General features: G+C 48.2%; 2 protein-coding genes across 6 annotated transcripts; one reads left to right on the forward strand and one right to left on the reverse strand.

Annotated features, from left to right (window-relative positions):
* Positions 1 to 3,173: 3,173 nt before the first annotated feature.
* LOC128777067 (atherin-like) lies at positions 3,174 to 7,663 on the reverse strand. 2 transcript variants are annotated; one of them, XR_008422228.1, is made up of 2 exons: positions 7,549 to 7,663; positions 3,174 to 3,330 (listed from the first exon to the last, which is right to left on the reverse strand). XR_008422228.1 is itself a non-coding variant. In XM_053902452.1 (2 exons), exons 1-2 carry the CDS (start codon positions 6,688 to 6,690, stop codon positions 3,191 to 3,193), a joined length of 558 nt encoding a protein of 185 aa, XP_053758427.1. In that variant the 5' UTR covers positions 6,691 to 6,795; the 3' UTR covers positions 3,174 to 3,190. The 2 variants fall into 2 exon arrangements, 1 of the variants encoding a protein (XP_053758427.1); XM_053902452.1 differs by lacking the exon at positions 7,549 to 7,663 and adding an exon at positions 6,273 to 6,795.
* On the forward strand, positions 6,252 to 13,294 carry ZBTB14 (zinc finger and BTB domain containing 14). Of its 4 annotated transcripts, none has more exons than XM_053902451.1 (4): positions 6,256 to 6,367; positions 8,597 to 8,683; positions 8,780 to 8,863; positions 10,054 to 13,294. In XM_053902451.1, the coding sequence occupies exons 3-4, from the start codon at positions 8,861 to 8,863 to the stop codon at positions 11,398 to 11,400; spliced, it is 1,350 nt and encodes a 449-aa protein (XP_053758426.1). In that variant the 5' UTR covers positions 6,256 to 6,367; positions 8,597 to 8,683; positions 8,780 to 8,860; the 3' UTR covers positions 11,401 to 13,294. The 4 variants fall into 4 exon arrangements, with proteins under 4 accessions (XP_019273965.1, XP_053758426.1, XP_053758425.1 ...); XM_053902450.1 differs by lacking the exon at positions 6,256 to 6,367 and adding an exon at positions 7,786 to 8,114; XM_019418420.2 differs by lacking the exon at positions 8,597 to 8,683 and having other exon boundaries at positions 6,252 to 6,367.
* Positions 13,295 to 13,674: the final 380 nt, after the last annotated feature.

Genomic DNA, 13,674 nt, shown 5'->3' on the forward strand with positions numbered 1-13,674 from the left:
AAAATGGTCTGTTTTGAAATAATACACTATTTACAGAGAGTGGTTAAGATAGTACAGAATGTTCCCATAAAGAGTTCACCCAGCTCCTTCTGATGTTAACCCAAGAAGATCATGAAGGAACCCTCTGGATGACCAGATTTCAGAGAAAGGAGACGCAACGGGCTATCTCGCCATGGGGATCCAGGGTCTGGTGTCCCGGTAGACCTGATGCTTCTTCAGATTCAAACCCGCACTGGGGGGATCCCTCTGTTCAGCCAACCCCATGCTTATACAGGGGTTCCTCCACAAATACAAGGCACACTTGTGCTTGTGCACCTTGCCCTAGCAGATATTCAGAACTTTTTCTTGACTTAACTCTCCCACCTCAGAGAGGAGCTGCTGGCCCAGACTCTTCCTTCAGAGTTCAGATGTGACAGAGAAGTCTTAGGGGGCAGTTTCCGAGAAGAGAATACCCTGTTATGTCCTTCTTCTAGAAAGTGAGAACAAACCTCTCCAGAAATTCATCCCGCCAAGCGACTTCCCTGGCCAGCACGTCCGAAATTAGCAACAAGAAATGTCTAAAGAAAGTGCTGGATTCAATCTTCTGTCCACAAAACCAGAAAACGGAAGTAAATCACATCTTAAGTAGACCCTATCTTCCCAAATGCATACTTCTGAAGATATAGAACAAAAACAAGGTACTTTTCCCCCTTTCTACTAAAGTAACTTTGCTTTTTTGTCTCTTCGTTTTATTGCTATTAATTAAGGGACTATTCAAGGCCTAAATGGAAGTTTGATATAATTATACTTCTTAGAATAATGTTCTATATTTGAATGTGACTCTTATAAATTAATTGCTCCCATTTTATTCCATTTGTAGGTAATGTAATTACAGTATTTTTTTTTCTTAAGGAGACCACTAAAATAATCCAGAAACATAGCAATAATATTTCTTTCTTTCCATTAAATTTTTTTAAGGTTTATTTATTTAAAAAAATTTTTTTAACATTTATTTATTTTTGAGACCGAGAGAGAGAGAGCATGAACAGGGGAGGGTCAGAGAAAGAGGGACACACAGAATCTGAAACAGGCTCCAGGCTCTGAGCTGTCAGCACAGAGCCCGACGCGGGGCTCAAACCCACGGACCGTGAGATCATGACCTGAGCCGAAGTCGGACGCTTAACCGACTGAGCCACCCAGGCACCCCTAAGGTTTATTTATTTTTGAGAGAGAGAGAGAGGGAGAGAGGGCCAGAGCACAAATGGGGGAGGGGCAGAGAGAGAGGGAGACACAGACCCAAAGCAGACTCCAGGCTCCAAACTGTCAGCACAGAGCCCGATGTGGGGCTCAAACCCATGAACTGCAAGATCATGACCTGAGCCGAAGTTGGATGGTTAACCGACTGAGCCACCCAGCCACCCCTCCTTCTTCTAAAATAAGTTTGAGTTTGGGGGCACCTGAGTGGCTCAGTCGGTTAAGCATCCAACTTTGCCTCAGGTCACAATCCCGTGGTTAGTGAGTTTGAGCCCCATGTCAGGCTCTGTGCTGACTGCTCAGAGCCTGGAGCCTCCTTCAGATTCTGTGTCTCCCTCTCTCTGCCCCTCCCCTGCTGATGCTCTGTCTCTCTTTCTCTCCCCAAAATAAACATTAAAAAAAATTTTTTTTTAAATAAGTTTGTTTTTCCTTTTTCAGTTCCACTGCTATTATTTAAGTACCTATTGAATAGCTCCAATGAAACTTCTTAGGATGATGTTTTACAAATGTATATTCTGTATATGTGAGTCTTATTAGTAATTTGTTTTCTTTTCATTTGGTTTTTAGATAGTGTATAGTATTTTCATTGTGGTTAATCAACAAGTTTCTTCTACTGATCCAGAAACAGCAAGCATACAGCAGCTCAAATGCAAGTTTGACTGAAATTATACTACTTAGGATAGTATTTAATAAATATATTTTATTTAAAAGTAAATTTCACGGGGTGCCTGGGTGGCTCAGTCGGTTAAGCCTCCGACTCTTGATTTTGGCTCAGTTCATGATCTCAAGGTTCCTGAGATTGAGCCCCATTTAGGGCTCTGTGCTTACCGGGGGGAGCCTGTTTGAAATTCTCTCTCCCTCTCTCTCTGCCCCTCCCCAGCTTTCTCTCAAAAATAAACATGTTTATTTTTGAGAGACAGCTAGATAGAAGTGAGTAGAAGAGGGGCAGAGAGAGAAAGAGAGACAGAATCCGAAGAAGGCTCTGGGCTCTGAGCTGCCAGCACAGAGCCCGACGCGGGGCTTGAACCCACAAACTGTGAGATCGTGACCTGAGCCGAAGTCACAGTTGGGCGCTTAACCAACTGAGCCACCCAGGCGCCTCAATAAACATTTTTTTTAAGTAAATGTCGTGAGTAAATTGTTAACTTTTTTTCCTATTGCTAGATAACGAAGGCTAGTATTTCACTTGATTGTATTTAAAACATTCCCCACAACCTATACTATGGCAAGAGTTTTACATGAGTGGTCTCACCATTGGAGGTATTTGAAATTCAAAGTCCATGTCTGTGTTCCATGGGCCTAATCTATTATAGTCGTGAGACTAATAAATTCACCAAGTAAATGTTAGTTTAAAAGAAAAACCCTCTGATGGCTCTCACTGTGCTTAGCGTAAAAGCCAGACCCCTCACTGCAGCTGCAAGTTCCTGAACGTGCTGGGCCCTGCCGTTCCCACTGACCCAGGCCATGCTCACTGTGCTCCCGTCTGCAGGACAGAGTGACTGGCACTCTGTCAGAGCCTCAGGCACACCTAGCTCCTTCCACCTGCTCGTTCATAGTGTTCCCCCTGTGCCCGAAATGCTATCTCCCCTCTTTGCCTATCCTTCATCCTTCAGACCTTAAATGTGTATCTTTCCAGACACTTTTATTGATTTCTCAGTCAAAATTAATTCTTTTCCATCACATCTTATGCTTTTTAACTTATTAAAGCATGCGTTACAATGTGCAGTTCTATAATTATGCATGTGATTATTTGTTGAATGTGTGTATTCCTACCTCTGTGTTATTAGGGATTGGATATATTTATTGTTCATTTACTGTAGCCAGTGTTCTCAGAGCAATGAGGGCAGGTTGCTTATTGGCCCTTGATGGGACATTCTTCCTTGTGTAGGCATATGAGGTGTTGCTGGGATAACAAATCACAAAACACAATCTCCCAGGGATTTACAAAAACAAGTGTTTATTTCTCACTCATGGATCTGCGGATCAGCCTGGGCTTGCCCGGGCTCAGGTTCTGGATCGGCTTCATTCTCCCAGGTGTGCCTGTCATTGAGGGGCCCAGGCTGTAGAGGCAGTAGCATCGTGGGCATGGTCCTCTCACTGTGGACCACACAAGCACAGGAGTCAAAGCAAAACACACACTGCTTCTCCCAGCCTCTGCTCCAAACTCATTCTCTTGTCTGCCCATCTTCCACTGGGTCAAAACCAGTCAGAGGGCCCAAGGTCGGTGTGATAGAGAAATCAGCCTCTCCCCCCCACCCCCGGCCCCGACTGTGAGAACCCCAATGATCTAACACTTCCAAAGGTCTCTGGGAGCTGCTCCATCACCACCCTAGGCCCCGGCACCTCAAATTCCATACCACAGACCCCATACATCAGGCCTCACAGTTCTTAGAAGCAGGCTCCACTCAGGAGGAGTCTGTGGGCATTCCAGGGGAGACATAAGGGGCTCCCAGCCAAGTACTTGGACAGAGAAGTCCACACAGAGTGATAGTAGGAGAGAGAGATTTCCTTCAAGGGCCTCAGGTTGGTGCATTTCAGGAAGGCCCTCACCTCCCCCTCCCCATCAGTCCCACAATGCGCCCTTGTAACTCTCCTTGGTATCGAGTTCTGGGTTGTCACTTATCTGTCACCAATATTTATCGAGGGCCTAATGGGTGCTGCACAATGCCGAGTTAAGGCTGGTGACCAGGCAAAGTGCCAGGTCCGGGTCAGGCCCTTCCTGTATGGTTTCCCAATCCTTCCCTCTGCCTTCCCATGGAGTTGCCCTTTTAATTTAGCCTCAGACCCGTGATCCTCATGAAGCAAGGAACAGATGGGCAGAGCCCATAAAACGAATGAGAGAAGAGGGTTAATTGACGCCTAGATGTCAGGAATCTGCCACTTGGGAAGTGCAGTCTAGTGCTTGAGATCTCTTCCGAACTATTTTCATTTCCTCAGATGAGTCCGGTGCTGGGAAGACTTTACCTAGCCATACGCAAACAGACTGTCTTTACATAGGAGGCAGACCAACACACGCAGACTGAGTTCGTGAACCTCGGCAAGTACGTGGTATGGAAGAATGGGGAACGGTAGCAGACGATGAACCGTAAGTACTAGCCACGCCCACCACTGGTACAGGCAGTCGCAACCTTGTTGCTTGATAGCATAGCCCTATGATACAGTACTATTATCATCCCCTTTAAATACAAAACAGGATTGAAGCGTAATCTTAAAATCTGTGTAAATAGGAATAAACAGGCCCAGCCGTGGCGTTAGAGGGAAGGAGGCTACATAGGGATCCGGTGCCAGCATGAACTTCGGCCGTTCCGGTCCTGCCCCGCCACTTAAACCCACTCTGTATGGAGAGTGGGCAGGTCACTTAACATCATGGAGCTAATATTTGAGCTAGGCGCTTAACCAAGCGTTATTTCATTTAATCCGTGCAACTGCTCTAATAGGTCCTTCCTTTATCTCCATTTCAGAGAATAAGAAGGTGAGGTTTAGAGAAGCTAAACAATGTACCTAATATTGGAACTGGATGTCTGACCCCTAAAACTGGTCTATGCTGTCCTTTTTCATTCAGCAGACCTCCTAAATGCCATGCTTTTGTGAACATCAAAAAGGATGTGCATAAAATTATCTATCGTTCAGAACATTGAAACGAATGTCAAATATTATAAAATCCACTGAAACCCTCTAGAATTTCTTTAGAATTGAACACAGCCAATGATATTATTTCTTAAATGTTTGCTATGTAATCACCACACAAGCCCAAGAGGAAGGTCCTATTCTAATTTTTAGATGTCAAATCATGCGTGCTTTTGTGAAACGCTGTTAAAGCAGGTATGATAAAGCAGCATAAGCAACTCCAAGGACATGCGGTAGTGCTGTCCCGCTTCCTATGTTTGGGTGAAGAGAAAACCTCAGGAGCGAAAGGGACTTCCCAGGTCCCCATATGCCAGACACAAGCCCAGCCACACCATCAGAAGGAACAAGACATACTTTGAACACTAACAGAGCCATTACTTTTGCTGAACAGGGATGTTAAGAACAGTGCTGTTCTCAGAGTTCTCTGAGGAAGCTTCAAATGAAATTAAGTCCAATCTCACTACTGCCACAAAAGAGCGAGGGCCTCCAGCCCCCGAGATTTCAGAGTGTTCGGGTAAATGAGGGAGCGGGGGCACAGGTTTGGCTGGATCCAGAGCTTTATGGGTGTTCCCTTTCTCCTGGTGACTCGGGTCACCCCTCACATTCCAAATGAAAGATGTCATTTTATTCATTTGCTTTGCTAACGTTTGTCGAGCGCCTATCATTCTCCCAATACACACAAGACACCAGCAACACCAGCCAAGACACAACGTCCGAAACCTCGTGTCCGAGCCTCTGCCAGTGTGCGCGAAGGGCTAAGGTGCCCGGAACCCCCACGCTGGAGCCGTGGGCGAGCCCCGCAGGCGCAGCGCCCGACCTGCGCGCGCCCGAGGGCGGCACTGCCCCACGAACATGCACACGCACGGGAGCGCCGCGCTCCCGCGTCCCCGGCGCAGCGCCGGCGGCGGGCGCGGGCGGGAGCCCAGGAGTCTGGGCGGGAGGCGGGAGCACCAGGCAGGGCGGGTGCCCGCGAGCGGCGCTCGTGCTTACGCTCGTCTGCTCACGAAGCCCCGCCCCCGCCCCGCCCACCCCTTCTCCCGCGCGCGGGCTCCGCGCGCCCCAAGCCGCGCGCGTGCGCGCGCGTGCGCAGGCCAGGGCCCTCGGGGGGCGGCCCCGTAGACTCCATCCTAAAGCGTCGCAAGGTCCCGGATTAACCCTTTCCTTGCAGGCCCATTTAGAGGCCCTGTCGGGTTCCGTGCCTGCGCAAGCCGGCGGCGCGCCTTCCCCCCAGCCCGCACCGCGCATGCACGGGAAGGGGGGGGTGCCGGTGGGGGTGTTCACGGCCGGCTAGACATTCTGTGCTCGTGCAGGAGGAGGGCTGCTACCATCAGGGACGTGCACGATTCCCTCCCACCCCGCCCCCTCCCCAAACTCCAAAAAAAAAAAAAAATTCAAAATACACTGCCACCCACCGTGCCCCCGCGCCCCGCGTCCAACCCGTCCCCGGCCTGCGTGCAGTGAGCGCGGGGAGCCCACGGCGAGTGTCTGTGGCTGTGCCAGGCTGCAGGTAAGCGCGGGCCGGGGGTGCGGAAGGGGCCCGGGCCATCCGCGAGGCGGCCGCGGGGGCGGCCGGCCGCCGGCGCGGCGGGGCGGCCCGGAAGAAGCGCGTTCTCGCCGAGCTCTGGGGCACCAGCCAGTTCCAGGATGTGCGGGCGGCCGCTGGCGGCGCGATGCGAGCGGCGCCGGGCGTGGGCCGGGGCCGGGCCGGGCGAAGGGACCGGGCGCCCTAGGGACCGCGCAGGCCGGCGAGCGGGCTCCGGTAGCGGCCGGGCGGCGGCGGCGGCGGCGGCCCCGCGCGCGCGCTCGCCGAGTCTCGGCGGCGGAGTTCATGGCCGCCCCCGCTCGCACCGCCGCAGTGCACCGCGGTGGGGGTGGGGGTGGGGACGGCTCAGCCCGGCGCGGAGCGCGGCCCGCCGGGCGCCGCCCCTACGAGCCGCGGGCCCCGCCGCGCCGCCCCCAGCTGCCTGCCGCGGAGGGGGCCGGGACCCCCGCGCACGCACTCCCGGGTGCGCCCGCGGAGCTTGGAAGCCGGCCGCGCGCCGCCCCCGCCCCCGGCCGCGGGAGGGCGGGGGAGGGCCCGGCGCGAGCCGGCCGGGGAGTGCGCGGGGCGCGAGCTCCGGGCTCGCGGGGCGCGGCGCGGGGCTGCGGAGCCGGGCTGCACGCCCGCTCCCGCTCCCGCTCGCCGCCGCCGCCGGCCCTCCCTCTTGGGCGCGGAGCCGCGGCCCCCAGCCTGCTCTGGACTGCGATTTTGAAAGGGAAAGTGGCTCTTTCACCTCCCGGCTGCGAGGCGGGGAGCTTTTGTTTAGGAAGGGATGCAAAGGGCCTTATCCGACCTCCCACCTCCCGGGCCGAAAGGGACGAGAGCGAGGCCTGAGAGGCTCCGAAGTCCTCTTGGGTCTTGCGCTTCGTTCCCTGCTTCCTCCCCATCCCGAAGTTGCGAGCTTTCAACCGGGAAGTCGCGCCGCCGCCATTGTCGCGGCTGCTCCGGGGTAGGGGAGGCGGCTGCCGCTGCTTATGTAAGTTTGACTTTGCTGGAGCCCCTGCTCCCTGCTCTAACGGCGGCCCAGCGCGCCAGCGGTTTGGAGAACCACAATAAAGGGGCAGCTTTGTTTGGAGGTGTAGTTGGGGCTACAGCTTTCCCTGCACCTACACAAATACTGGCAACGGCCGTCTTCCAGTTTAACTCACCTGAACTTAGCAACTGGAACGTCTCAGCAGAAAGTAATGGTCCTCGGCGATCTTGCGAGAGAGTGGGGACCAAATATCACACTGCACCCTCCATCCCACCAAATTCAGCACCGTGGTGTGTCGCCATGGGTACTGCAGGGCCACTCCTCTCCCTAGTCCCATGCACTTTTATCCCACAAGCCTTAGGGAGAGTTACAACAGTGGGAAGCGACTAGGTAGGAAGGTTTTGCGTGGCTGCCTTCCCTTGGAGATGACTGCAGGCCGAGGTGCATCGAAGGGACTGGCGGGGTCCGCAGCTATTAGTAATGTTGCCCAGCTCTCACAGTGTGCAGATGAGAAACCCCCTGCTACTTTAGGCAGCTTAGGGGTGTGTTTGTTTTTCTGGAGAGGGAACTTGGGAGGGTTTTCAGAATGTTGGTCTCTAAGTTCGGTTCTTGCACCACAATTTTTGTGGAAGAATATTGCAGCTCAGTCCTTGGTTCTATCACACCGAAGTTTGCGTGCTCACTGTTCAGTCGAGGAAAGATGTTTTTCAGAATATAGGTCTGCAGGATGGAGTCCCTCTGGTAAGAGTTAAAACCCCCTAAAAGCTAGAATTTTTTCAGTCTCCCAGTAGGGATAGAGGTGAAAACACCAGGATTTCTCAGTTACAACAATACACAGCAGTGTAGTTTAAGTGGTAGGTGCACATCACATAGAAGCGTGGAAAGAAGAAAGCAGCTACTGTTCTTTCTCCTCCAAGGTTAATTGTGGGGTATGGGCACGTCTATGACTTTATATTGATTTTTAAAACGTACACACTATATGCTTCTATGAGCCTAGAAATAAAGGTGGAGGGCTACATGCCCAAGCAGGAAATGGTGGGGGTAGGGGATACTTACTGGCTTTTTCTGTATCTGTGTAGCTATCAACCTCTGTGCAAATCTGGGCATGGGCTTTGTTAGGACTTCCTTAGTGGTTCTCCAACCCATTCCTTTAATCCCAGTGTACCGCCCCTGCACGCCCCAAGTGCCACAGCCTTTATCTGTTCTCATTCATATCTGTTCAGAGCTGGACCTGATGCTGCCAGTCACCCTCCTCTCTGTTCCCAACCTGAAAATGGGTACATGTGCAAGTGGCAGGACGAGAAAGGAAAGTTTATTTTTTAAAATCAATTCTTGAAAATATTCTGTTTAGAATTTGGGATGGGGGAAGGTCCTACCTTATTCTTGTTTGTCCTTTTCTCTTATAGGACTGGCGCATCCCTGATCAGAGTTATTCTGATCTGAAGAATTTGGTGTTTGAAGCATTAAGATAATAGCCTGAGTTGTTCATGGTAACTATAACTCTGGATATTAAATCTTGAAAATATGGTTTGGTGTTTGCTTTAAAAAACACAGTGTGTATAACGTATACAATATATAACGTATATGCACAGTAACATGTGCACAGTATGATATATATACGTATCGGTTATGCATTAGAACTTCTGTTTCTTTGGGGAGAATGCTTTGTTAAATAAAAGGAAAACAATGTTTCAAAAAGAAATCATACAGGACACATTCTTTTAAAAAGATAATTCTTTAGAACGGTCTTTTGCGCCAGATGTCTCGTGCCAGTTCAGAAGTTTTTTAGCTTATAAAATACAGCACTTGCCAAGCACATCCAGTCCCGATGACGCTTTCGTCCGGATGGCAGATAGATTGGCATCCAGGTGGACTGAAGACACTTATCACTGTCCTCCCAAATGCCATCTGATTGTCTGAGGGTCATATTAAACCATAACCCTCATTCAGAAGTAGCCCAAGGCCAGTGAGGAAAAAACCCCAGAAGACAACACTAAGTGGGATGTTTTGGCAATGATATCTCTTTCTGGTTCTACGGGAGTGATGCGTCTCTTCTGTCCAGGAAGTAGAACACTGAGTGCTGTCAGTTGCTTCGCGGAATCTCTTCTGTACACGGAATTAGAGTAGACACGACAGGAGTAGAGGCTCTTGGCCTCGCACCTCTTTCTTAAACCTTGAGGTTATTTGTTGTCATTACCTCTCCTTGTCAGCAGCACAAGTTTTGGGGTAGGTTGCCTGGATTGGAGTCCCAGCTCTCCAGTAAATAACCAGAGTATTGAGCAGGTTCCTAAAGTCATGTATAAAGGGCGGGTGGAGGGGTGGGTGGTGGGTAGGAATGCCTGTGTCCTAAGGTTATTTAATCAGTACATTTGTGAAGGCACGCAAAGCACACAGAACAGGGTCTGGCATGTATTACGTGCCCACTCAAAGTGGCTGTTATTATTACTAAACAAATACTTTTTAAACTGAAGATGAATACAAGTGACAACATGGCCATCCCCAAGCTGGGATGGATATCCCAGTCTTTCGTACTCCTGTTCTTGAACCACTCCTAACATTGACTTTCTGAAATTGCTAGCTACTGAAAATTCATAAGGAAATGAAAGCCCACCTGTGTTTTGTATGTGGAAAAAGTATTGGTCGTAAATCTCAAACTCTGTTTTTAACAATTTTTTTGCAGGAGTTTTTCATCAGTATGTCTGAAACCATTAAATATAATGACGACGATCATAAAACTCTGTTTCTGAAAACACTAAACGAACAACGCCTGGAAGGAGAATTCTGTGATATCGCCATTGTGGTCGAAGATGTGAAATTCCGAGCACACAGGTGTGTTCTTGCCGCCTGCAGCACCTACTTTAAAAAGCTTTTCAAGAAGCTTGAGGTTGATAGCTCTTCGGTAATAGAAATAGATTTTCTTCGTTCTGATATATTCGAAGAGGTCCTGAACTACATGTACACAGCAAAGATTTCTGTGAAAAAAGAAGATGTCAACCTAATGATGTCATCGGGTCAGATTCTTGGTATCCGGTTTTTGGATAAACTCTGTACTCAGAAGCGTGATGTCTCCAGTCCCGATGAAAACAACGGCCAGTCAAAGAGTAAGTATTGCCTCAAAATAAATCGCCCCATTGGAGATGCTGCTGACACTCAGGATGATGACGTGGAAGAAATTGGAGACCAGGATGACAGTCCTTCCGATGACACGGTAGAAGGCACCCCCCCGAGTCAGGAGGACGGCAAGTCACCGACGACAACGCTCAGGGTTCAGGAAGCAATCTTAAAAGAGCTGGGGAGTGAGGAAGTCCGGAAAGTAAATTGCTACGGGCAGGAGGTAGAATCCATGGAGACCCCGGAATCGAAAGATTTGGGGTCCCAGACCCCTCAAGCCTTAACATTTAACGACGGAATGAGTGAAGTGAAGGATGAACAGACGCCAGGCTGGACAACAGCTGCCAGTGACATGAAGTTCGAGTACTTACTCTATGGCCACCATCGGGAGCAGATAGCCTGCCAGGCGTGCGGTAAGACATTCTCTGACGAAGGCAGGTTGAGGAAGCATGAGAAACTCCACACGGCAGACAGGCCGTTTGTCTGTGAAATGTGCACAAAAGGTTTTACCACACAGGCCCACCTGAAAGAACACCTAAAAATCCACACAGGGTACAAACCCTACAGTTGCGAGGTGTGTGGAAAATCATTTATCCGCGCCCCAGACTTAAAGAAGCACGAGAGAGTTCACAGTAACGAGAGACCTTTTGCGTGCCACATGTGTGACAAAGCCTTCAAACACAAGTCCCACCTCAAAGACCACGAACGAAGACACAGAGGGGAGAAGCCCTTTGTATGTGGCTCTTGCACCAAGGCATTTGCCAAGGCGTCTGATCTGAAAAGGCACGAGAACAATATGCACAGTGAAAGGAAGCAGGTGACCCCCAGTGCCATCCAGAGCGAGACAGAACAGTTGCAGGCAGCAGCGATGGCCGCTGAAGCCGAGCAGCAGTTGGAAACGATAGCCTGTAGCTAGAGGTGATGGGACAGGACCCCGCTTCGCCTGAGCCCCGGAGACTGAGACTGCATTGTTCGTCATACATGAACGCCAGTCGCTGTATTTTTGTGGAAACTTACGGAGCATTGTACTCGCTGGACTTAAGGCAGTGCTTGGTTAGGTAGTTTTAAAACTTTGCAAGGAAGTCAGGTTCCTTGGTTCCGACCAAACAGTGTCACTGTCCTGTCTGGTGTCTGGTAGTAATGTTGCCAGTAAGTCCCCCTCCCTCTTTTTTATGATTTTAATTTGAGAACTCCTGTGTCCAGTCCAGAAGTAGGAGACTTCTATTCCATTTTTAATTCCTCTCGACACTTGCTGCGCTGGTGAGTGTATTGCACAGAGTGATAATTGAGTAAATTGATTTCCTGATCATCACGCTTATTTGTGACTTCACAGTCAAAACAGCCTTTTTAATAACTTAATAAGAGTACGTCATGTAGATGCAGAAAATACTGGTGGGTGGTTGACCAAGAACACCGCGTGGATACGAACACAAGTTCCAGAAGTGCAGAATGGCATTAGATTTGTATTCGGTTTGTTAATTTTATATCACTGTTTTTCACTATTTTTGTGGACAAATGATGGTTGCTTTGCTAAAATGTTTCTTCATTTTGATTGCCCGCACTTCCCCCAAAAGATGTAGTCACAAGTCCCGAACACGAGGCTGAGCAAACCCACAGGGATGATGGTGGTCTGGGGGCTGAGTTCTTTTTGTTCCTCTCTTTTGGGGCATTGTCACTCGGCGGCAGATGTGGTTTGTGGGGTAGACCAGTTATTAGAGGGATAGCAAAGGGGGACTAGGAACCTGCTCTCAGGGACAAGGTTTTCATGTTTGCAACAATTCCAAGATTTTCTAGATCAAAATAATTCTCAATTGATTTTTGAACTTGGATTTTTATTTAGGATCAAATTAGGACAAGAACAGGTATGCTTCTTCGGATACATTTGTGTCACTTAAGAGAATGTCATCAAGCGTTTGGGCTCTCTGCAGCACGTGATTTATAGGAGATGTAATATCGTTACTTAAATTAATAAATTGAAAATCTTTTAAGTGTGTAAATAGTGTAGAAGTGTTGGTCTTATGTATTTCAAGTAAAAGTAGACAGCTGCACTTTTTTTTTTTTTTTGCACATTGGATTAAAATAACTTTCATAAGCAGCAAACATCAGTCTCTTTTTTAACCAATATTAAAGACTATCAGACCAAATTTTTATTTTTTTGAAGTATATTTCATCATTGGTGGTTACAGTTTTAAGTAGAATTTGGTTGCCATTTCATAGTCATAAACAGAAGTATAAACACTGTTCCAATTTTGGTGTATGAAAACTTTTTTTTTTTAACCATTTCTTTAGGAATATATTGAAATGCCAAAATAGTTTGAATTATGTTCTGTAATAAAGTATTAGTCAATTATTTTAGAATGTACAATTTTAGGAAAATGTCATTTTTCAAAATTTATTTTTGATTCCTAGAACTTTTTTCCTCAAGATACATTAAAGTAATTTCATTTCATGCTTGTTGCATTAACACCTGTAATTGCTGTTACAGGAGAAATTTTATTTTTTAACTTGATGTATATGTTGTGCCCAAGATCATAGGATGGAGATGCTACCTTTTAAAGAAAGTTATTTATTGGTAAAATGTTTAGTTTAAAATTAATTTAATCTTCTTTCTTAAAAGTCGTTTATTCTGTCCGAAAAGTAGTCTTGTCACTGTGTTTATATGCTGTTAGTGGAAGGGGAACTGATTGGCGCTCCTTGGCTGTTTTAACCAAAGCAGAGGAAAAATAATTTAACGTCTTGTCGATAGCTACTGCAACAAACCATTTTTGGGGGCTTCATTTTTGTATATAAAAGAAAATATACTTCCGTTATTCCTGTTTTCATTTTTTTCATAGCAACGTTTCACACACCCAGCTTTCTGCCGAAGCACATTTTCTATGCTATCTTCATCATGGTTTTACACAGAGTTGCAAGTTAAACACATGCTATTGATCCTCAGTGAAACCAGAGTCTCGGTGGTACCCCAAAACTTAATTTTCAGCACTTGATTTGTATTGTGCACATACCTATCATCTGTCCACTTTTGCATGAGAAATGAATTTGTGGTTTACCGTGGCTAACACCGGTTACGGGGTCTGTATGTGTGCTAGCATGCTTGTTCCCTTTGTTTTTTGGTGGCAGCAAAATCATGACGTGGAACCTTTCTTGTTCTCTGGTCTTTCAGACTGCCTCTCCCACCCAGCTAACTTGA

This window comes from Panthera pardus, unplaced genomic scaffold, assembly GCF_024362965.1.
Source record: "Panthera pardus isolate Hobbes unplaced genomic scaffold, ASM2436296v1 HiC_scaffold_15, whole genome shotgun sequence".
Classification (NCBI taxonomy): Eukaryota; Metazoa; Chordata; class Mammalia; order Carnivora; family Felidae; genus Panthera; species Panthera pardus.